This window comes from Phyllostomus hastatus, unplaced genomic scaffold (genome assembly GCF_019186645.2).
Source record: "Phyllostomus hastatus isolate PE091 unplaced genomic scaffold, TTU_PhHast_1.1 phas_contig_147, whole genome shotgun sequence".
Classification (NCBI taxonomy): Eukaryota; Metazoa; Chordata; class Mammalia; order Chiroptera; family Phyllostomidae; genus Phyllostomus; species Phyllostomus hastatus.
In genome coordinates this window covers 412,585-434,678 of record NW_025333603.1, presented here as the reverse complement: position 1 = coordinate 434,678, position 22,094 = coordinate 412,585, and the positions used below count along the sequence as shown (strand labels likewise).

The following is a 22,094-nucleotide window of genomic DNA, read 5'->3' as shown; positions in this document are numbered from 1 at the left end:
GACTGTGTGGAGGCTTCTTTTCCAAGACTCTCTCTTACTCCTGGAAAGGGCACAATATCTCTTGTTAGACCATGTATTCTGTTTTTTTTGGTTTGAAAGTATGATCACCAGACTTCTGAGCAGCCTATGAATCCACAGAATCGGATGATTTATGTGGAAGGAGAGGAGTGTAGAGCCTCCAGGGATGCTCTCTGTATTTAACATTGTAAGCAATAATGTCTGAAGAAAATCTTCCCTGACTCTTGGATATTTTTTTTAAAGCTGCAAATTAATTTCCTGTGATGGGAAAAAAGGGGACTGTTTATCGATCATCTCTCATTTTATGACGCTTAGGACTCTAATATTCACAGGAGTCTGTAAGGTTAAAGTATTAGCTTTGATTGCAAAAAAGTGAACTAGGTTTGGAAAGGTTTAATGTACCTGATCAACCAACTGGCACGTGGTGAACCCACTTTGTGATGGTCTAAACTGTATTTTCTTCATCATGCTCAATGGGACTGGGACAGCAAGAATTTCTCCCTCTGAGACAGGGTATTGAGCCTGGAGTTCATGAGAGGGAGGGAGAATGGTCCTCTTGGAACAGTTAGTATGTGATTCCTGAGCTGGACAAGGGCAGACAGCCATTTGAGAAGGAATTGATAAAACATACAAAATGAATCAAAGTCAGAAATAAAAAAAAAAGGCATCATGCAAGGTTAAAATTATGTGAATAATGATGTGCATTTGTTATTTTAATGTTTTCCAAGTGCATTTCATTTTGAATGATATACTCAGATAGCACACATGGTAAGGTCTAATTGAAAAAATGTGCAGGAGAATGGCTGTATTCACAGAATAAACATACAGCTGTGAGGAGGTTAGAAGTCAAAGGGGTAAGCATATGCCTGGTCCCCCAGGGACCTCATTAGTTCATGAGTGACTATATATGTAGAGGCTAAATGAATCTCACTGTTTGCAAAGACCCGCAGTAAATGAGACAATGACGAATCAATAGTAATTAGGCCCATAGATTCTTATTGACCCAGATGTCTGAAACCAAATGCCCTGTTCTGAGATTCCTTGAGAGGTGAATGAAAACACTTATAGATGTGTACTTCTTTAAAAAAAATTCCTTTATTCTAAGTGCAGTGATGCTGTTCTGAAGAGGATTGTTGCTAGAATTACTGCAGAATCTTGACTTCTGGCTAAAAATGGTGTCCTTGTGGGTTTTGTTGTCAGTGTGGTTCCTGTCGGACCAGGAGCAGACAGAGCTGGGAAACAGAAAACAGGGCTGCGATTACGTTCTATCCAGATAGATGGTTTAGGCCCTGTCTTCCATGGATTCTTTCTTTCCTAACACTATCATAGGGTCATGCTAGAACAGAGTTTGAATAGTGAGGCCTTGTCAAATCTGGAATACAGAAATCACAGAATCACATGGAGAAGGGTCGAAGTGGGGACTCAGTCACATGTCTTTGTGCGTCCCCTCTGTAAAAGGTGTGAGCAGTGCTCTCCCTGCAGGGCGGTAATGGATGACCTGGTGTGCCCTCCGGGAGCTGCAGTTGATGACAGGGTGGTCGGTGGTCTTTTTCCAACCACATCGCTGTCTTCCTAATGTGAGCTAAGGCAGATTTTTACAGGTGGGAATGAGGTATCACAGCAAGAAGCAAAAAGATTGCCTGGTAGCCACAGTGGGCCACCTGTGTCTCCACTCAGTGTACACACAAACACACACATTCTCACATTCAACTCATCATGCACTTACATAGAGCAGTTTTGCTCTTCTGTCTTTTCTATATTGGAGTTCCACTTAAAATTTTTTGTTTAATAGAAGGGTTTGAAAACTACTGCTCTACTCATTTCTATTCCAGACAACATCCAGGAACTTCATGGGATCCTTGGGAACACACAGTGTCACAAAACTGGAATGCAAAATCTCTGAGCTGTCCTCCTAAAACATTTTAAAAATATAAATAATAACTATCGTCTAGGTCTCTTAGATACCAGCCTCCCTTGGACACTTGTTTCCTGGGCATTGGTTCCTGCCATTATTCAAGCCATGTTCTCCACCGTTGAAGCTATCCTTCCAACAATACCAGTGGGAAGTGACATGGATGCCCATCTCTGATAGACCCACTTTTTTTCTAGAATTGTTGGTTCAGCACCTTTTTTTAAGTACCTTTTCAACAGGGGAAGGTACCAACTTTAATCTTTGTGACATGCAGTGAAATTTCACCCAGTAAGGTAGGTATTGTTATACTATTGTAATGTGTGGGAAACCAGAAGTTCAGGGAGGCCAAGTCCCTGGCCCTGGCACCTAGCTGGAACAGATGGAATAATATCTGAACCCAGTACTGCCTTGACTTCCAAGCCTGTCATCTCCTAAGCCTCTTTCAAGCCTCTTCTCACCTAAGCATGGAGAGACTGAGAAAGGTAGTCTGACTCCCTTATTGTACGTGTGAAGAAACTGAGGCTTAAGGAGGAGAAAAGACTAACACAATGTCATTTGATGGGTTCAGGTGAGAAACCAAGTCTTCTAATTCCTGATCCTAATGCAATTACTCTGGTCCTATCACTTCCCTCAGCAAATTCCTGTCCTGAGTCTGGGAGAGTGCATTTGTCTCCATTCGTCATCTCATCATCATTATTACAATTAGCCACACTGATTTTTAAAAATCCTTTGCATATGTACAGTATTGTACAGTTTACAAAATACTATATGTTCATATACATAATCTCTTTTGATCTTTACAATAACCCTATGAGGTAAGTTGGACAGGGAGTGTGTATCTGGTTTTACAGATGCAAAGAAAGTGGTTCAGAAAGTTCGAATAACTTTCTCGTGGCTGCACATTTACTCTGGGGAAAGCTGGATCCGGTCTTCTGATTCCAAACCTTTGCGCTTTTCCCTAATACATGCCACCTACTCGTGGTGATAGGACAATGATTTCATAATATGGTATGCTAGTTTCCATGGGTTTTGGGTAGTTTCTTTGCCGAAGCTTTTGGGACCCTGCTTATACTCTCTGGATCTGATGTGAGAGTACAAATGGTTTCTTTCTGCAGAACAATTTGCTCCCCGACCCTAACCCCCTTCTAAAAACAAAATCTACTTCTCTTCCAGATGCCAGAGTGTATATGCATATTTGAACAGTCACCTGGATCTGATTAAGAAGGCTCAGCCTGTGGGTTTCCTCACTGTTGATTTACATGTTTGGCCAGATTTCCATGGCAACCGGTCTCCCTTAGCAGATCTGACACTGAAGGGCATGGTAAGTGACAGCCAGTCCTTGCACCAAGGTGAAGGCAGGCCAAAGGGCTACAAAGTTTGGAAGAGGCAAAGTGAAGGGAAAGGAAAAAGAGGAAACAAAAGCAAAACAGACCAGCAGCCCGTTGGCTTCTCGAAGACACATTGCTGTCGGGAAGGCTCTTGCCCGCTCCCCTGGATGAGCTGCCGAAAGTTCTCATTGTTTCTGAGCCAGCCTTCAGAGTGGTAAAAGCAGTATTTCTTACATTTAGCTACTGCTACCTCTTTGTCCCGCGGAGTGGCTGGTAGTCGTGAGCCCCTGCCTGTGTAATTTTTGTATTTATATCAGACACGAAGAGGTATGTTTTCCGTCCCCAACCCCAGGCTGCTGGGAAAGGCTAAATATTGTCACACATGGTCTTGCTTGTCACAGCCACACATGTGCCCAGGCTCTATAGGTCAGGGCTGTTTGGAGTCCATGCTAATATTATTAGGATTTCAGATGGAACTGTGGCAAAAGTAAAATACAATTAGTGACTTAGGTTGGTGAATAAATTCAGCTCCTGGTAACCTTTAGGTTCCCTTCCACCTCAGAGATTCTGGGCCTTCCCGGAGAAGCCAGGATGAACTTGGTAGGAGAGCTTATAACCACCTAAGCTAAAGTGTAAGATCTTGGTGGCCAAGTGAGACTAGGTGGCTGAGAGCAGAATAGCTCTCAAGAATCATGTTTGAGGATGGGTGAAGGGTTTGAAGGCTAGAGAAGTAGAGTAAAGCTTCAGTTTCAAGAGCCGAGGAGAGGTCACAAATAATAAAATAAGTCATGGATTCAGAATCCAAAAAGTTGAGAAGCAGAGTATCAGGTAAATTAAGGCAGGAGTTCAGAGTGAAGGTTGTGAGCAGTGCATTATTTACGGACTTTATGGCCTGCTGGCTTGAAGAACTTCAAGAATCAGAACTCTGTGGTTTGTAACTAATTTCACTGAGATTGTTCCAAATAGTTTTATGATGCCAACAGGAATACCTGATCTTTATTTTCATTACCTTGTTGGTACAATCAGTTTCTTGTAGGAAGAGGGAGTCAAGGTAAAAAGAAAATTGGACATGGCAAGAGTTGTGTCTGTCTGGAGTCTGTGAAGTGTGTCAACAAAACAAATAATGAGTTGGCCTCCTTGTCTGGCCTTGTGGGAGCAGGAGGGGGACGCTGGGAGCAGGCCAAGGGGACACAGGCTTCAGTGCGAAAGCTGTGCTTTCACATAACTGACGCTCTGCTCTGGGTGTACACAGAGGCTGGGGGAAGAACACATTTTGCATGGGTACAAAAATGAGTGTCTTAATGAAAGACAAATATCTGAAGCCACATGTATTAGACAGTTAAAATGCTGAAGAAGAAAGAGGCATGACCATTTCATAAAATGACCCCAAAACAAAGCAGAGTTGTAGAGGAAAATGATCCTGAGTCTGGAGTCCTTCCCTCGAGACCCTTCCCTTGCCAGCCTCGGTCTACCCAGTTTCAACAGCCGGCATGGCAAGTGCCCTGGCTCCCAGTGGCTTCTGTCTGTTTCTTAAAACCAAGCTTGACATCCAAAGACTTTAGAATTAACATCACAAGGATATTCGCATAAAGGTAGCCCAAATGCAGAATGTAATTCCAAAGGAGTCTGTGGAGTATTTTGAAGACTGTCTGTCTCATCAGAGAAAGGACTTACTTACCAAAGGAGATTTCTTGCCTGGGGAAATATGCCCAATTACATAGAAAAACCCTGATATGCTTACCCTTTAAAAAAGATTTTATTTTATAAATATACTTCATGTTTCACTTGATATTTCTTAGAGATGCTTTTCTTTCATAACTGCTCTCATGTTAGGCTTCCATTTGAATAGCTGTCACTCCGTGAGTATACATCACAACACAGAATGTGACCCAGATAAGAGAGCAAGAAGGAAATTCTTCTGGGCTAAAATGTTTCCCCCACAATGGGTCTCTCCAAATCTGTCCCTCAATCCAATTTTGGATGACATCGAAACAGTCACCTCGAAACCCATCCAGTGTCATGTTATCCTTCTGTCACAGCCTACAATGTCTACTGTCTCTAGCACTTATTTAGTAAATATTTATTTGGTACCTACTATGTGCCAGGCACTAGTAATAAGGTACAGTAATTCCTACATTCATGGAGGGTGTTTTGAGGGAGGGAAAAGGAGTGCTTGATGAAATGTATACATAGCAACTAGAATTATCAAGATAATCCCTGTAGGGCAAGAACCATATATGAGTTCTTCTTTTGGCTCCTGAAACATTTCACTGGGCACATACTAAGCATTTAATATGTACTTATTGACAATTGAGAGTCAGTATAGAAATAATAAAGAGATCACTCATTTCTTTAGAGAAATATACATATGAACAATTTCATATTTTGAATGATGAATTCTTATTATTCATATGATAAGTATTTAATACCAATGTTAATGTCCAGGTTAACTAAGAGAAAAGGCTCCTATTTTTATTATAATTGTGAGCACTTGTGCTTATCAATTAATTAATAATCTGAGCAAGCACAGGCCCTGTTACAGTTGGTGGGGTGTATAAGAGTACCTAGCCACAGCTCTAGCTCTCGGGAGTATCACTGTGTTGGGGGGCAGATGGCATATAAACAGGCAATAGGGATGCTGGCTCAAGTCCAGATGCCACTCAGAGTCCCAGGCTCCCTGGATGCATCCAAGATGATTTCCCCACCTGGCCTCAAGAGTCTGGAAAGGCTTCAGACAGGAGGTGACAAGGTGGCATGGACACTGAGGGCAGTGGGGAAGAGGGTTGGGGCCAGGGGATCATAGTGTGTGTGGTGTTCTGGAGGAGAGGCGAGAGAATGGCGTGTGAATGTCTACAGTTTGGGCTCCTTGTATTACTGTCTTACCAATAATAGGTTGCATTTAGCATTTTATCTTGATAATTTAAAAAAAAAGGTGTTTTCTTAGAAAACCACAGAGCACTTCCTGTGCTCCTTCTGTTGCAGCAGCATCACACCCTCCCAGTTCTCTACGCTCGCTTTGATGACGTTCATTCATTCCAGAGTGCTTATTGATCACCTGTTATGAACACAAAGGAAAAAGAAGCTGTATCGCTCCCCAGTGCATAGGGAAGTAGGAAAGGGTATTGTTGTACATCTCTCTCTGTGTGTGCATGTCGTCACCATACAGTTTGATCTTGTAATGCAGACATCTCTGCGAGCTGAAGGAGGTGCTCAGTAAACACCTGACTTGGGCTTTTTCTTTTCAAGCAGCATCTGACCAGCAAGCCGTCATGTAGTCTTTCTCTACTTCACTTGAAAGTACCTGTGAAGATGCAAAAAAAGCATAAGTTCATGCTGACTTTGACAATTAGATGATATTCAGCTAGGAAAACTAGAACTGACATTCTCAGAGAGAGTCTAGGAAGGTTTTCCAGAATCTAAAAGATTAAATGTAAGTTGTTTGATAAGCATAATATGGGCATGTGAACAAATAAACCACCAGCCTCACAAGAGTTTGGACCTCTCTTCCTTCTGCTCACCTCGCTTAAAACTGCAAGGCCTCTTTAAGGCTAAAACAAGGCAGGCATCCCTCTACTCTGCTGCTGTGGTGAGGGTTTTTTGTTTTGTTTTGTTTTGCTTTTTGGAAGCAGCAGTGAGTTTAATTTCCCAGAACTCTTCTACGACCCAAATCTTATCTTCCCTTTCAGTTCAGTCCGTTAGAAAACTGCCAAGAAGCCCACAGGGCAGGAAGTCGGATTTTGGATAATTGGTGATGCTCTGCCTTCTGAGGATCCTGAGTAAAACTGTTAAAGGGCAGGGACAAGAAAACCCTGTGACCTGAGAGGAGGGGTGTCGTTTTACGCGTGGACTGTCTGCTCTAGGTTAGAAAGGCAGTCGTGATGCCCCTCTTGCCAACAAATCCACAGAAAATAAAAACTGCCACCTCTGGGAGTTGGCAGTGAGTTGTGCCAAATCCAAGTTCCAGTGAGAGGGGCTGGGATTGAATCATGTGGCCTGAGTGCTGGGAAGCACTGAATATGTATAACTCTAGTTAGAATGAATAAAAAAGTAATAAAGTAGATCCATTAGGAAAAATGTATTGCATACAAAGAAAAAGAAATACTATTTTGAACACTTAAGGAAAGGCCTCTTAAAAATTATTTACTACCAGAACCAAAAGAAAACATTAAAAATTCTTTGGCATATTCAATTGGAGTTTTTAAGGCACATCTCTAAGAAACAGGGCAGAAACTTAATAGTAATAAAATGAGTTCAGATGAACAGTCAGTGGAATGAGAAGGAAATGATAAAGACAACCAGAAATACAACAGCAGAATTAAAACCTACATTGAAGGCAATAAAAATCATAGTTTCTTACTGAAGAAAATAAGATTGGAACTGTCATAAGATGTAGCATATATTTTAAATTTATTAGAAAAACAGTTTGAGGGTGGGGGCTGTAGCTTCTTTACTTTACAAATTTCAACAGTGCCTAGGTCAGAGAAGTCACTGAATATTGCCTATGGTTAAGCAATTATTTTAACCTTTATTTGCCAAATGAGGAATGAACAGTGACCTGTCCGAGGTCACAATCCCAAGAAATGGCAGAGCTTCAACAAAAACAAAACATGAATCCTGACTTTTAGGATGCACACCCCCATGAGGCTGCCTTACTCTTTATCTTTCTTTTTTATCCTCACCCAAGGACATTTTTTCATTGCTTTTAGAGAGAGAAGGGAGGAGAGAGAGACAACACAACAGGAAAACATCAGTATAAGACAGAAACATTGATTGGTTGCCTTCTCGTATGCACCACAACCAGGGATTGAACCCACAACCTGGACTTGTGCCTTGACCAGGAATCAAATTTACGACCTTTGGTCCACGGAACAACGCTCTAACCAATTGAGCCACACTGGTCAGGGCCTGCCTTAACTCTTAACTCTGGACTTTGCAAAATGTGTTGGGGACTATAAAAAAGGAGTCCTAGCAGCTACATCATGTGTGGCTTAATTCTGAACCACATGCCTCAGCCAGGTCCCTGCTCCTCTGTTCTGAGCACCAGCTTTCTCACTCTTTCTCCCACTTTCATCCTTGCCCTGGTCCTCGGATTAAAGCTCTGACCCTGTCTCTTCTCAGTAATGGTCCTAGTTTCCTTCCCAACCTCACTGGCTCAGATTTCAAAAGTAATCGCCCATTCCTGGTTTGACCTGGCTCTAAACCCTTCCACTTTAGGTGCCTACACTCATAAGCAGGAACAGGGCATAACCCAGGCATCTCACCATTATGCTTGATAGAATCATTTCCTTTTGTTCTGCTAACTTTTGGTTCCCTGCCACGTGACTAGCTGTTTTATTTCTCCTTTGGTGATGTACTATCAACCCACAGAACTAGGCTAAAAAGCAATGAAGGTTAGGGGTGGGCAGCTTAATAATGCCAGACCAAGTAGCCACCTATGTAAATAGTTCTCCTTCCCAGTTAGTAAATGAGGCATGGAGAGGTAAGGGCTGTGCGTGCAATATTTAAACTCAGCAGAAGCTTGGTTAATGGCAATCAATCACTGTTAAAACATTTAACACTGGTGGTTCTAGGTTCTTTAAAACCAGAAAAAAAAACAAAAATGCTTACTTTTAAAGCAGCGATTTTCAACTGGTGTGCCACAAGAATTTTAAAAACATGCAATACCCGACTACTTCGTCAGGGCCACTGACCTCTTTTCCCTTAGGTTGTCAAATAAAAATACGACAAAAGTCAACACAATAGCCATCCCATGTGAATGAATCAAAATTATACCTGTATTTTTTTATCATATCAAGAAATAATATATTTTTGGTGTGCCACAGAATTTTAGTAATTAGTTTATGTGTGCCATGAGGTGAAAAAGGTTGAAAACTGCTCTTTTAAAGTGAAGAAACAAGACATGGTCACACATACAGACAGATGAAGCTGAATTCTCACCATCAGGAATGGTTGTATGTTTTAGTTGTGTGCATGTGTGTGTTTGTGTCTTAGAGGGAGACAGAGACAGACATTGTTCCTATTTTGAGTGGCGGTTTGGAAAGTTTGTGCCCCTGTGCAACATTAAAGAGAGCCCAGGGATTAAAGTCAGACCTGTATTTGCATCCTGGCTTGAAAGTGTGCTGCTCGCATGACCTTTGAGGTTAGGTCTGTGAGGTGAGTCTGTCATCAGCAAGCAGGAGAGGCACGGGTGTCCTTGCACATCTTGTCAGAATCCAGCGGGAGACTGACATGCCTGCACGGGCAATGACAGCAAATGCTTTTGAATCTAAGCCTCCTTCCCAATGGCTCTTACATGTTCACAAGTCTGCTAGCTGGATTCTAAGTGTCTCCTTTGAATCCTGGGCAGCCTGTCACGAGCCATCCACCTTAGTTAGTTCCAGGATCACCTGGGCTCATCAGCCATGGACGTCATCAACACACACAACCAGCTAGAGAAGCCGAATGATCACTTGGTCCATCGCAGGAACCATGTTTCTTGCAGGTGTAGAGATTAGTCTTCTCTGTATCCAAGTCCTTGGCCCTCAATTTCCTCACCAACACAACAGGAAACTGAAATTTGGTGTACCATGCAGAACCTAGTGCTATAGGAATTCTGAAAGAGCCCTTCCTTCTTGTATGTATGACCAGTTTTTATTCTAAAATTAATGTGACCTCTTCATTTTGATTTTTTAAGTAATTATTTTCCTGAGGGACCCACTCAAAGAATTAAATGACCTCAGAGACATGTCAGGCATGAGCATATACCACATTCACCACTGGTTGAAACATGTTTCCTCTGTTTTGTTTTGCAAGTATAGCTCTACCCAGAATGGAAAGTTACTTTCTAGCTTTTTGAAGAGCAGTGCCTTCTCATGTAGGCCACATGGCACTCACACTGCTGGGGAGGTAGAGCGCTGCTCCTGCGGCTCTTCAAAGCAAGCACAGAGCAAGTGTGCATGTGGAAAACTGGGAGAGAGTCAGGAAAGAAGCGTTGGGAGATCTTAGCCAGTTCCCAGAGGTCTGAATCCTAGCTAGAGGTGGGCATCACTAAACAGAGTCAGATGTGGATGGAGTTAGCAACTCAGATGAGTATTTGCAAGAACTCAGTGGAAGCCAGAGATTGTATCCTTGAGGCTTCCTCTGTTGGGGCGATGGGTGATGGAGCAGCTTTTGAGTGATATATTTGGAAGCCTTGGCAACATGTGGGCCCTTTGACATAAATTTGTTGGTGTTTTTGTCATTTAATATCCTTTTAGTAATTTTTTTAACTTGAAGATTATATTTGTTTATTTTTTAGAGAATAGGGAAGGGAGGGAGAAAGGGAGGGACAGAATCTCTTGTACATGCTCTCTCTGGGGACCGAACTTGCAACCCAGGCATGTGCTGTGACCAGGAATGGAACCCGCAACCTTTCATTTTGCGGAACAGTGCCCATCTAGCTGAGCCAACTGGTCAGGGCTGTTTAGCCATTTTTACAGGTAGTTTTTGCTTGTGGAAAATGGAAGCCTAGAACAAAGCTTAAAATCCTCAGTATCATTTAACTAGCTTTCTGATATTGCAGTTTTTTTCCTATTGAAACAACTAATTTAGCAGCTAGTATTGTGATTTATAATAGGTAGCATATTTGAGGAACCATGATTGTGCCAGGCATCATGGTAGATACTTTATAGGCATCATCACCAGCTTTTATAACAACCCTGCCAGACGGTGTTGTTGCTCCCATTTAAAAGAGTGGAGAGACTGAGGTTCAGAGAATCTCTTATTTACCCAGAGGAAAAAAGACCAGAAGTGATAGAACCTACATACTTTAAACTGAGGTCATTGACATTCTTTGGGAGAAAAATAATTTTAAAATAAAAGCCAGATCTTTGTATTTTCATAACCTTAGTCTGTTTTTATTGTGTCTGCCATACTTTCCCCTCATCTTACTGACTTTAAATCATGTTACAGAAGTAAACTATTCTTTCTTTCTATCTTCTCCTTATACACTAAACAAATAAAACTGGAAGAGGGGGTAGATTACGGACAGAGTTTTTCCCAAGGGAATGCATAATCAAGTAGAAATCTACCGGGAAGACCTAGAAGAGAAGTAATGGAAAAGAACTAAGGCCAGAGGACCAAAGATAGGATTCGAGTTAGTGTGTAAATCCAAGGCAGGCCTGAATGACAACAAATAGGGGCCAGGACAGTTGACCAGAATGGCTTTGGGATTCTGGTGCATGACATTAAAATAACTTGGATTTAGAGCCTCAGAAGCAGAGTAGACAAAGGTGTGAAGTGCTCAGTCCATCTGGCAAACAGCCAGCGAACACGTGCTGTGCAGGGCAGAGTTCACTGATAGAATAAGGTTGTGAGGGACAGTGTCAGTCCATCAGCCAGTTGTCATGTGTGCATTTCTTGTCTGTTGCTGCTTTAAGAAATTACCACAAACTTAGGGGTTTGAATTTATTTTCTCCCACTTGTGCAGATCAGAAGCCCAGGCTGGCTCAGCTGGTTTCTCTACTCCAGTTTTCAAAAGACTAGAACCAAGGGCTCTTATCAGCAGAGATGGGAATAATCTGCTACCAAATTCATTCAAATTGTTGACCAAATTAATCTCCGTGCAGTGGTAGGACAGAGGTCCCTGTTTCCTGGCTGACTGTCAGGCAAGGGTCCTCACCTTCTAGAGGCCACTTGCGTTTCTAGGCTCCTTCCCCCTTCCTCCACTGTCAAAGCCAGCAGTGGCTGGTCTAGTCCTTCTCGTGCTTTAAGTCACTCTGATTTCCATTTCTGCCTCATTTCTCCTGCCACCTTCTCCCACATCTCTTGATTAACTCTTCTGCCTTCCTCTTCTGATCTTAAGAGCTCATGTGATTATGTTGATCCCAACTGGATAATCCAGGATAATCTCTATATTTTAAGGTCTACTGGCTACTAACTATTTCCATCTTCAACTTTCTTTACATCAGTGCCTAGATTAATGTTTGATTGAGTAACTAGGGGGTAGGAATCTTGGGGAAATATCTTTAGAATTCTGTCTACCACATTATGTCAACACATTCATCTGCATTTCCCAAATCTGAGGGAGTTCCAGGCAATGTCAGGTGTCAGCCTTGATTCTTGACACTGAAGCCTGTGCGTGTTGTTGGGGAGATTTGTCTCCTTTCTCCTCCAGGTTGCGGATGATCTCAGTCCCGTTCTTCTCTCCCGGAGTTTTCTATAAATCTTTTTCTGGTCATCTTCATGTCCACGCTGTCCATCAGCTTCACCTTCATTAGTGACGGAGCACACAGAGCATTTCTCCAGCTCCTTTATGTACTGAAAAGCTTTCCACCACTTCCCCTGAGCTATGGATACCCCACCAAGTTCTGATGACCTTAGATGAATCTGAGGACTGGTAATACTGTTTCTTGTTTTTTATAATTTTTAGAGACCCCTTGAGAATTTGTTTTTAAGCTCCCCTTTATATACTCAATTCTTTAACGAAGAAGGACAAAACTCAGCTAAGTTACTAATACATTTTTAAAATCTCAGCTATTTTAGGGCTTATGAACCTAGAATTCACAATACCAAGATTAAGGACAGTTGTTCCCACACCTTGTTGTACACCAGAGCCTGGCCAAAACTGCAAGTCACTGGGCCCATAGTAATGGTTCAGTTGATCTGGAGCTGGGTCTCAGGAAATCTGCGTTCAGCCAGGATCCCAGGAAAGAGTTCCCCTCCCCACTGATAACCCTCCATGTGATCTCTATTTCTGTGATTCTGTTCCTGTTCCAGTTGTTTGCTTTGTTTGTTTTTGCTTTTTTACATTCGGTTTTGATAGTTATGAGTTTGTTGTGTTGTTATTTTACTTCTTTTTAAATCCCTTTAACATGTCATATAATAAGGGCTTGGTGATGATGAACTCCTCTAACTTGACCTTCTCTGGGAAGCACTTTATCTGCCCTTCCATTCTAAATGATAACTTTGCTGGATAGAGGAATCTTGGATATAGGTCCTTGCCTTTCATGACTTTGAATACTTCTTTCCAGCCCCTTCTTGTCTGTAAGGTTTCTTTTGAGAAATCAGCTGATACTTTTATGGGAAATTCTTTGTAGGTAACTGTTTCCTTTTCTCTTGCTGCTTTTAAGATTCTCTCCTCTTTAATCTTGGGTAATATAGTTATGATGTGCCTTGGTGTGTGTTTCCGTGGGTCCAACTTAAGTGTCACCTGTGTACCCACGGTTGGCACTACAGGTGTCTAGCTCTTGTAAACTCAGTACAGCTTGCTGAAAAAGTAAGGCATTTTGCAAATGATATGTAATCTTCATACAAGTACCTTGAGATATTATAAGTAAAAAAAACTGAGGCTCAGAGAGTATACAAAACTCACACTGTCATGCAGCCAGTTAGGGGGAATGTCAAGATTTAAATCCAGATGTCTTGTTCCTAAGTTCATCATCTTTTCATTCATCTACACCTCTCTTCTAAGCTAACAAATCCCAAGATGTACATAAGCATTTTATAATGGTTATCTAAGATGTTGAAATGATCAGACACAATTTGCATCTCTTTGGCCAACATATATAGCTTTCACACATCTCTAAATAATTGTGTTTTCTCTTATAGTTCTCATTACACAATAGCCAAAATAAATAAATATGCTTACCACTGCAGCTGTCCCATGGGACTTCCCCATACATTCACTGTCTCATCCAGACATTCAAAACAGGCACGTGCACATCTGTGGACACATTTCTTCCACTTATGCTTCCTTCCCACTTCTTCTTACTGATGGAACCTTTCAGCCTTCAGCCAGGGGTATCCACACATCAGTCCTCTCCCAGTTTTCTCACTGGTTACGAAGCTGTACCTACTCTAGGACATGTCCCCAGAACTCCCAGGGCACTGCTGCCCCTTTCCTACCAACACAGCTCCCTAAGGTCCCTCTCTGGCCTCCCAGGTGGTCCACATGGCAGCCAGTTCCATCTGGGGCTGACTGTCTTTCGACTTGTGTCAAGGCAGGGCTGAGACCCCTGGTATTAAGCATCAATGGACTGAATGAACGTATGCCCTCTACTGTTTCTATCTGCATATCAGGTTTGATGTCAAGGAAGCAGGGACCTCTTTGCCCCGGCCATAGTAACTTTGCACTGTAGAGAAATGTTTTTCAGTGAGGCACATTGCAACTCCATAGCCCTGGTGCTAGTGGGGAGGACATGTTGGAAATGTCTATGACGGAAGTGTGTGGGCTGATGCCCTTCAGTACTAAGTGTCTTCTTCCCAGGAATATCTCTTTCTCCTTGAAGGAGAGGTATGTTTTATGTATCGAAAAAAGGAAAGCTATGTCACCCATTATGTATCTCCTTTTGTCATAGCTCCTAACAAGCTCAACAATTAAATTTAGTGCTCAGTAACATTATTATATCATTCTCAGTTTCTATCTTCTCTTTTCTGCACTGTGATTTCTGAACTCAGGAGGCACTAGAAATTTAGAGAAGGGTCCATGATATCTTTTTGCTCAAATACTAATACTTTTTGGAATTTCTTATGAATATTTGCTGGGGATTAAGAAAGCTAAATCTGGTGATAGGACACTCCTCTTTTCTGGAGTCTTCCTAATTGAAGAATAGAACTAGCAATAGTATCAATGCTATTATACACATTACTGAGATTTCTAACAAATTAATAGAGTACATCTTATCTACAAGTCAAACTTCTCCCCAACCCCCATTACAATTTACTTACATTTGGTTCAGGACTAACCTTTAGGAACATGTGGCTCTGCCAAGCAGATACATACACAGTCATGCTGGTGAACATGACTTGATTCATGTGACACTGATGACCAGGGAGAGGAAGCCAGAAGTGGCCTGCCTTCTAGACAGGCTCTAGAAGAGAGCTCTAAGCCATGGCGCAGTTGGCTTTCCCAGAAGACCCACAACAGAGATGTTATTGAGGCTAGGTGAGTATAGAAGAGAGGAGGGAGAGAAAGAGAGACTGAGACCATTCATGACCAGGACTATTGCATGTCATGGTGCTGGTTACTCACACAAGACATTCAGTTGAGGGGGCATATGACAGGGCTGAAATCCTGTCCACTCTGTTCCTTTTTATAATTCATTTTCCCAGATGTGATGCCTTATGTATTTAATCCATTGGAAGGGGGCACCTTTTTTCTAGTTCACACAAAGTTTCCATGTACACTAAAAGGACCCTACTTTTACTCCAGTCTTATGTAAGCCACTCCTCCAATGAGGAATGGTAAGTATGGAGGTTGGAGGTGCTGGGAGCACAGAGCAAACAGCTATAAGTGATCTTCAGAGTTCTCTCTCAGGGCATGGAACAAATGACTCTTCCCCTCTGTGAGTGTATGAGGAACCAAGGTAGTAAACATTGTCTTCTCATAATTGTATAACGACAGAAAGAAAGAATATTAGGAGAGAACAGTGTACAAAAGGAAGAGGGAACGTAGAATTGTCACTAATTCACACATTCAACACGTATTAACTTAGTGTCTGCTATGTGCCAGGCACTGTGCTAGGCATTGAAGACACTGTGGTGAATAACATCAGGAAAGTCTGTCAGAATACCTAGGTTTTGGTTTCCATCCTCTGTGTTCCCGTAGGCAAATTATTTCCTGAGGAAGATTATGAAATGAACTTCTATATTGTCAGCATTATTTATGTTTTGCCCAGTTCAAGCATGCTCACTATCTATGTAGATCTCTGGAGAATTTCGTGAGAGATGTCCCTTCCCAGAGAGTTATTGGCTTGAGAGAATGCACCCCCAGAGTTCCTCTCTTGTCTCTCATTCAGACCTTCCATGCTCCTATGGGTTAAAATTAAAGACATTTTTCTCATCTAGCTGCCCAAATATTTGCCAAGAAAAATTCTCTGCAGGAATCCCCTTATTAACAAACTTAGATGAGTACTCAGAATAGCTGGCACACAAGATGCTAAGTAAGCAAGCTTGGACACTGGAGTAGTGAACAGGGGCGAGCCTAGGAAGAAGACATTTCTGCCTCTCATTGAGGGAAAAGAGGTTCTGGCTGGTGTGGTTTAGTTGGTTGGAGCATTGTTCCATGACCAAAAGGTTGTGAATTCCCAGTCAAGGTATATACCTAGGTTGTGAGTTCAATCCCCAGTCCAGGCACATACGATCTCCAATCTGGGCATGTATGGGAGGCAACTAATCAATGTTACTCTCTCACATTGATGTCTCTGTCTCTCCTTTCCTTTCTCCCTTTCTCTCTCTCTAAAAGCAATGAGAAAAAAATGTCCTCAGGTGAGGATTAAAATTTAAAAAAAAATTTTTTTAAATCAGGGTAAGGTGGAGAATTTTTAACAGGGAGTTAGTTACATGATCAGATTTGTATTTGAGAATAATCAGTAGCTCCATGGTAGAGAGGAGCACCATTAGAAAGAAGTATTTGCTCAGGGCTAATTCAGCAATGAGGAAGGACAAAATGGTGGCCTAGTTTAAGGAAGCATGAAACAGTGAGGATGAAGAAGGCATAAAGGCAAAAAAATGGGGGATCAAATATACAAGACTTGGAGACTGACTAAATATGGGAAGGGGGAGAAAAGTCAAGGAAGAGTGCTTCCAACTTTCTGGTTTCAGTAACAGAATGGTATCTGTGTCCTGCCAACAGGCCACTACTGGCCCCTGCATATCGGCTGGGGATGGAATCTGGAGAGGTGAAGGAGAGGGGCCTGTGTAGAGACCTCCTGGCCCCCCTATTGTAACATAGGGTGCACATTGCCACCTCATTGAATTTTGGACCATGTATACTGTACGCCCTGAGTAAAAGTATGTTAGGTGAATTAATTTTTGTAATGTGAAAATAAAAAGTAAACTCTGGTATCAGTGTCCACAAATTCACACTAGGTTTGTCAGAACCAGCGGTCTTAACCCTCTAGAAAGGTCCCAAGAGAACACCTTGATGAATGGGAGTTATGAAAGTGGGATGGCGAATGAGTCTCAAAGGCATCCCAACCCAACATCCTGTTCAGTTCTGGAATCTCTCAGAGATTGACACACTCCATATAAGCATGTGGTTCCGATTGATTTTAATGGGATTCCCTTGCAAACCACAGATTCTAAATTATCCCCTAGTAGATATAACATTTATAGCAGACATATTATTTTACCCTGAATACTCTTTGGATGCTGTCACACTGAGTCCTGACAGTAGCAGAATTCGAAATAAGGTCAGCTTTTGTAAGAATGCCCCTGCTACATGTTGTTGATTCCTGTAAGTGAAAGATGTTTGTAATAACAGATTTTTTAAAGAGGAAAGAAATTTTATTCCATGCTCAGAAATCTCAAACACAATCTTTCTATAGTATTTGTTTGGTTTTTGTTTAATTCAAGGCAAAGGGTTTCTCTGAAGAAGAACTAGTTTTCCCAGGTCTGGAGATTAAATGATTTAGTAGTCATTTCACATTCAGCTGACAAAAAGGGGATTTGCATATGAACTTGTTTTGGCAAGAAACACATCTGAACGTGTTTCATGGGAACCGACTCTATCCACGGTAGTTCCTTTTGGCCATCATCTTCTTTTTTTGTTTTCATCTCTCTAGGTCACCGGATTGAAACTGTCTCAGGACCTTGATGATCTTGCCATTCTCTACCTGGCTACAGTTCAAGCCATTGCTGTAAGATACTTTAATGCCACTTTTAAAAAATTTTAAAATGTTACTAAGAAAATCATAAGGAAGAGAAAATACTTGTATAGTATATATTGAAAAAATATGCATGTAAGTGAATGAGTACAATTCAAACCTATGTTCAAAGATCAACTGTATTTCCCTATAAATTTAAAGCAGTCATTTTCTAATTTTTAATATTTCAATTACAGTTGACATACAATATTATATTAGTGTACAGCCCAGTGATTAGACATTATGTAACTTACTAAGTAATCATGCAGATAAAGCTCATACCCATCTAACACCACACGTAGTTATTACAATATTATTGACTATATTCCCTATGCTGTACTTTACATCCCCAGGATTATTCTGTAACTACCAATTTGTACTTCTTAATTCGTTCACCTTTTTCACTCTCTTCCCCAACCTCCCTCCCATCTGACAACTGTCAAAATGTTCTCTGTTTGTATGAGTCTGTTTCTGTTCTGCTAATTTGTTTATTTTGCTTTTTAGATTCAATTGGTGATAGATATGTATTTATTACCATTTTACCATTCATATTTTTTATTTTTTTTTCTTGTTCACCTTCTTCTTCAGGAAGACCTTTTAATATTTCATGTAATATTAGTTTGGTGGTGATGAACTTCTTTAGCTTTTTCTTATCTGGGAACCTCATTATCTATCCTTCTATTCTAAATGATAGATTTGCTGGGTAGTAATCTTGGTTGTAGAACCTTGCTTTTCATCACCTAGAATATTGCTTGTCAATCCCTTCTGGCCTGCAAAGTTTTAGTTGAGAAATTAGCTGACAGCCTAATGGGAGTTCCCTTGTAGGTAACTAATTGCTTTTCTCTTGCTACTTTTAAGATTCTCTCTTTGTCTTTACCTTTTGTATTTTAATTATGATGTGTCTTGGTGTGGACCTTTTGTAGTTCATCTTATTTAGGAGTCTGTGCTTCCTGCACTTGAATGTCTATTTTCTTCACCAGGCTAAGGAAGTTTTACATCATTATTTTTTCAAATACATTTTCAATTTCTTGCTCCCTTTTTTCCTTCCAGTTCCCCCATGATTCAAATGTTGGTACACTTGAAGTTGTCCCAAAGGCTCCTTACATAATCCTTATTTCTTTTACTTTTTTTTTCTTGATGTTCTGACTGGGTGTTGTTTACTTCCTTATATTCCAAATCACTGTTTTGTTTCTTGGCTCTATCTACTCTACATGTAAATTATTCTTTTCATTTCAGTTAGTGCATCTTTCATTTCTGACTGGTCCTTTTTTATGGTTATTATGTACTTTATTATGCTGTTGAAGTTCTCTCTAAATTCATCTACTCTTCCCCTAAGTTCAGTGAGCATCCTTATAACTGGTGTTTTGAACTCTGCATCTAGTATATTGTTTGTCTCCATTTTGTTTAGTTCTTTTACTGGGGTTTCATTCTGTTCTCTTATTTGAGACATGTTTCTTGCTCTCCTCATTTTGGCAGCCTCACTGTGGGTTGTTTTGTTTTTGTTTTTGTTTTTTTAATGTATTAGGTAGAGCTGCAGTGTCTCCCCAGCTTGATAGAGTGACCTAATGTAGTGGGTGTCCTGCAGGGTCCAGTGGCACAGCCTTCTTGTTCTCTGGAGCTGGATACTCTAGATACTTAGCACCCCCTCCCCCATACCTACATATGGGCTGTGTATACCCTTCTTTTGTAGTTGAGCCTTGATTGCTGTTGGCAAGTCAGTGGGCAAGACTTACATGTATATATATTGGCTGCAAAAACTGGCTCTGACCACCATGAAGGGTCACGCCATGGAGCAGGACTTTCTTCAGCAGGGCTCTGATGCCCACTGAGTCCACCCCTGAGTATGTTGCTTGTGGAGGTAGTCAGGTGATGCTTCAAAATGGTCTGAAGCTGTCTACTAGGTATACTCGCTCTAGGGCCTCCCAGGAGGTACAGGCCAAGGTCAGCTACCACCTGTATTCTGCCCAGGATCACCCAGCCTGAGCTACAAAGCAGTCTGTAGATGACTGCTACTTGTGCTGAGCTTTGCCTAGGAGAGGCCAAGTGGTGAACCAAGGCAAGCTTCTGCTAGTGCTGGTCCTGGGGCCACTTAGTGAGAGATACAGGGTATGCCAAGGCCAGATGCTGCTTATTCAAGAGATGATAGAAAAGTCTGAAGTGTGAGCCAAGACAGGCCATTTGTGTGGAAAAGCCACTGGAAACAACTTGGGTAGGCCCACAGGTTAGGAGTGTGGGGGTCTCAGGGAGTTACCAGGTCAGGTAAACAGTGATAGCTAGGTTGATGGAGGCTCAGATATGGTGTCTACCTGGTTTAGGGGGAGGGCTCAGAAAAGGAACAATGGCCTCTGCCAGCACTTCTGTCTTGGAGAAAGCTGCCCCTGATGCCAGAAAGTCCAGTTCCTACCCTTGTGTCCCTGGTGCCTTTTAAGCTGCTACCCCAGTGCTGGAGCTTAGAGCAAGTGAGACTGAGTAAATCTGTGTGCAGCCCTTTAAGAGGAACTTCCTGGGAACCCAGAAGCCCTCTGTCTCACTCTGCCACATCCTGGCTGGTTTTTGCAGCTAAAAGTTATGAGGACTTCTCTTCCTGGCACTGGAACCCTGGGCTGGAGGACCTGGTGTGGGGATGGGACCCCTCACTCCTCAGAGGGAATCTCCACAGCTGAGATATCCCTCTCAGTTTTTATCCACTACATGTGGGTGTGGAACCAGCTTATTCAGCATCTCTGCATTTCCTACCAGTCTCGATGTGGCAGCTTCTTTATATCTTTAGTTGTAGGACTTTCATTCAGCAAGATTTTAGGCAATTCTGAATGATGGTTGTTGTGTAGTTTAGTTGTAATTCTGATGTGGTTGTGGGAGTTTTAATGCCATTTTTACAGAGACTTATGGTATCAATAAACTTTAAACCTCATGCTCCCCAGGCTATATCATATGCTTTTGTGACAGAGATTCTTAATTAAAGGGATCTTGCCAAAAAGATATGGGTGTCTGTTCGGAAGGAAATCTTAATAAAGATCTTCACCTGCTTTATTAATAACCTCAGATAGCTGAAAGGTGTTAAAGTCTTTGAACATTGTACTTCTCATTTGTCTAATTTATCTTCTAAGTTCAATTAAATAGAAGCAAGTAAGCAGATGCCATGTATATTGGCAATAAGAAAAAACTGGAATTAAGAATGTCTAAATTTATAAAACACATGATAATTATTCACTTTGCAAAAATTTAATCACGGGGTTTGTTTAAATAGTAAGCTTTCTTAGAATACAAAAGTATTTGTTTTTAGATAATCAGCTGCTTAAATGAAAGCTTTGATGGTAAGATAGGAAGAAAGGGAACAATTTAAATCTAAAACGTTAGGAGCTCCTAAACCAAAGGCCAATCAAGAATGAAAACAAAATTCTAAAAGCTTGATTATTTAAGGAATCTTATTCTCCAGAGGTGATCCATGCGTGGGCTGGGCTACAAGCAGCTTCTCAACCCTGAAATCACACATGAAAGATTGTGTGTGTGTGCATGTTAGAAAGTACATTTTCAGGGTAGTAGGTAATGGCTTTCAGGGTTTCAGGGATGGTAGGAACTCCAAAATGTAACAGGTGATCCAGTTAGACTTAGCCACTCTGGAAAGAAAATAGGAACCAACATAGAGGAAAACTCAGTTCATTTAATTCATATTCAAAATTCATTTTTAGAAACATACCTATTTAAACAAAGTTGCTATATGCTATTTGGACTTATTTATATGTTATTTGATGATTGTTTCTTCATACCTCTTTCCCGGCCTCATTGTTTCAAATAATGAAACCACATGTATCTTTTTAACATATCTGTATCACCAACGGAGGCGCTTTTCTCGTGTTCAGCTATGTCCAGGAGCCATGCACATCTGATAAGAGAACAGAACTCTCCCACCACTCAAGGAACGTGTGGTCTTGAATGCAACTATGTAGGAGTATGGAATCAGCCAACTTGATTAAATGGTCCTCTTAGTTTATAGACCAGTTTGACTTGATTTTTCCAAAGTAGCTGTCTTCTTGATTTAATAGCTTGACCAGTTCGGTGAAATCAATCAGCTTGCTTTATTTATGGGGACTTGGTCAAAAACAGACAATTCTGACATCCATCAAAATGAAAGGAGTGATGAGTAAAATGAAAATGGAGAGCAAAAATGTGCATCAGCAGTAAAAACATTTAGTGATCAAGTTTTATAGTAATGATGAGGGTAATAAATAATGT

General features: G+C 41.3%; 1 protein-coding gene across 7 annotated transcripts in view; it reads left to right on the top strand.

The window, feature by feature from the left end:
• FGGY (FGGY carbohydrate kinase domain containing) overlaps nt 1–22,094 on the top strand; it is a 390,237-nt gene that overhangs the window by 288,492 nt on the left and 79,651 nt on the right. For all 7 annotated transcript variants that reach the window (XM_045857814.1, XM_045857803.1, XM_045857811.1 and 4 more), the window contains 2 exons: nt 3,104–3,251; nt 17,781–17,855. In XM_045857814.1, the coding sequence (XP_045713770.1) occupies nt 3,104–3,251; nt 17,781–17,855 (223 nt within the window). The remainder of the gene's footprint in view (nt 1–3,103; nt 3,252–17,780; nt 17,856–22,094) is intronic.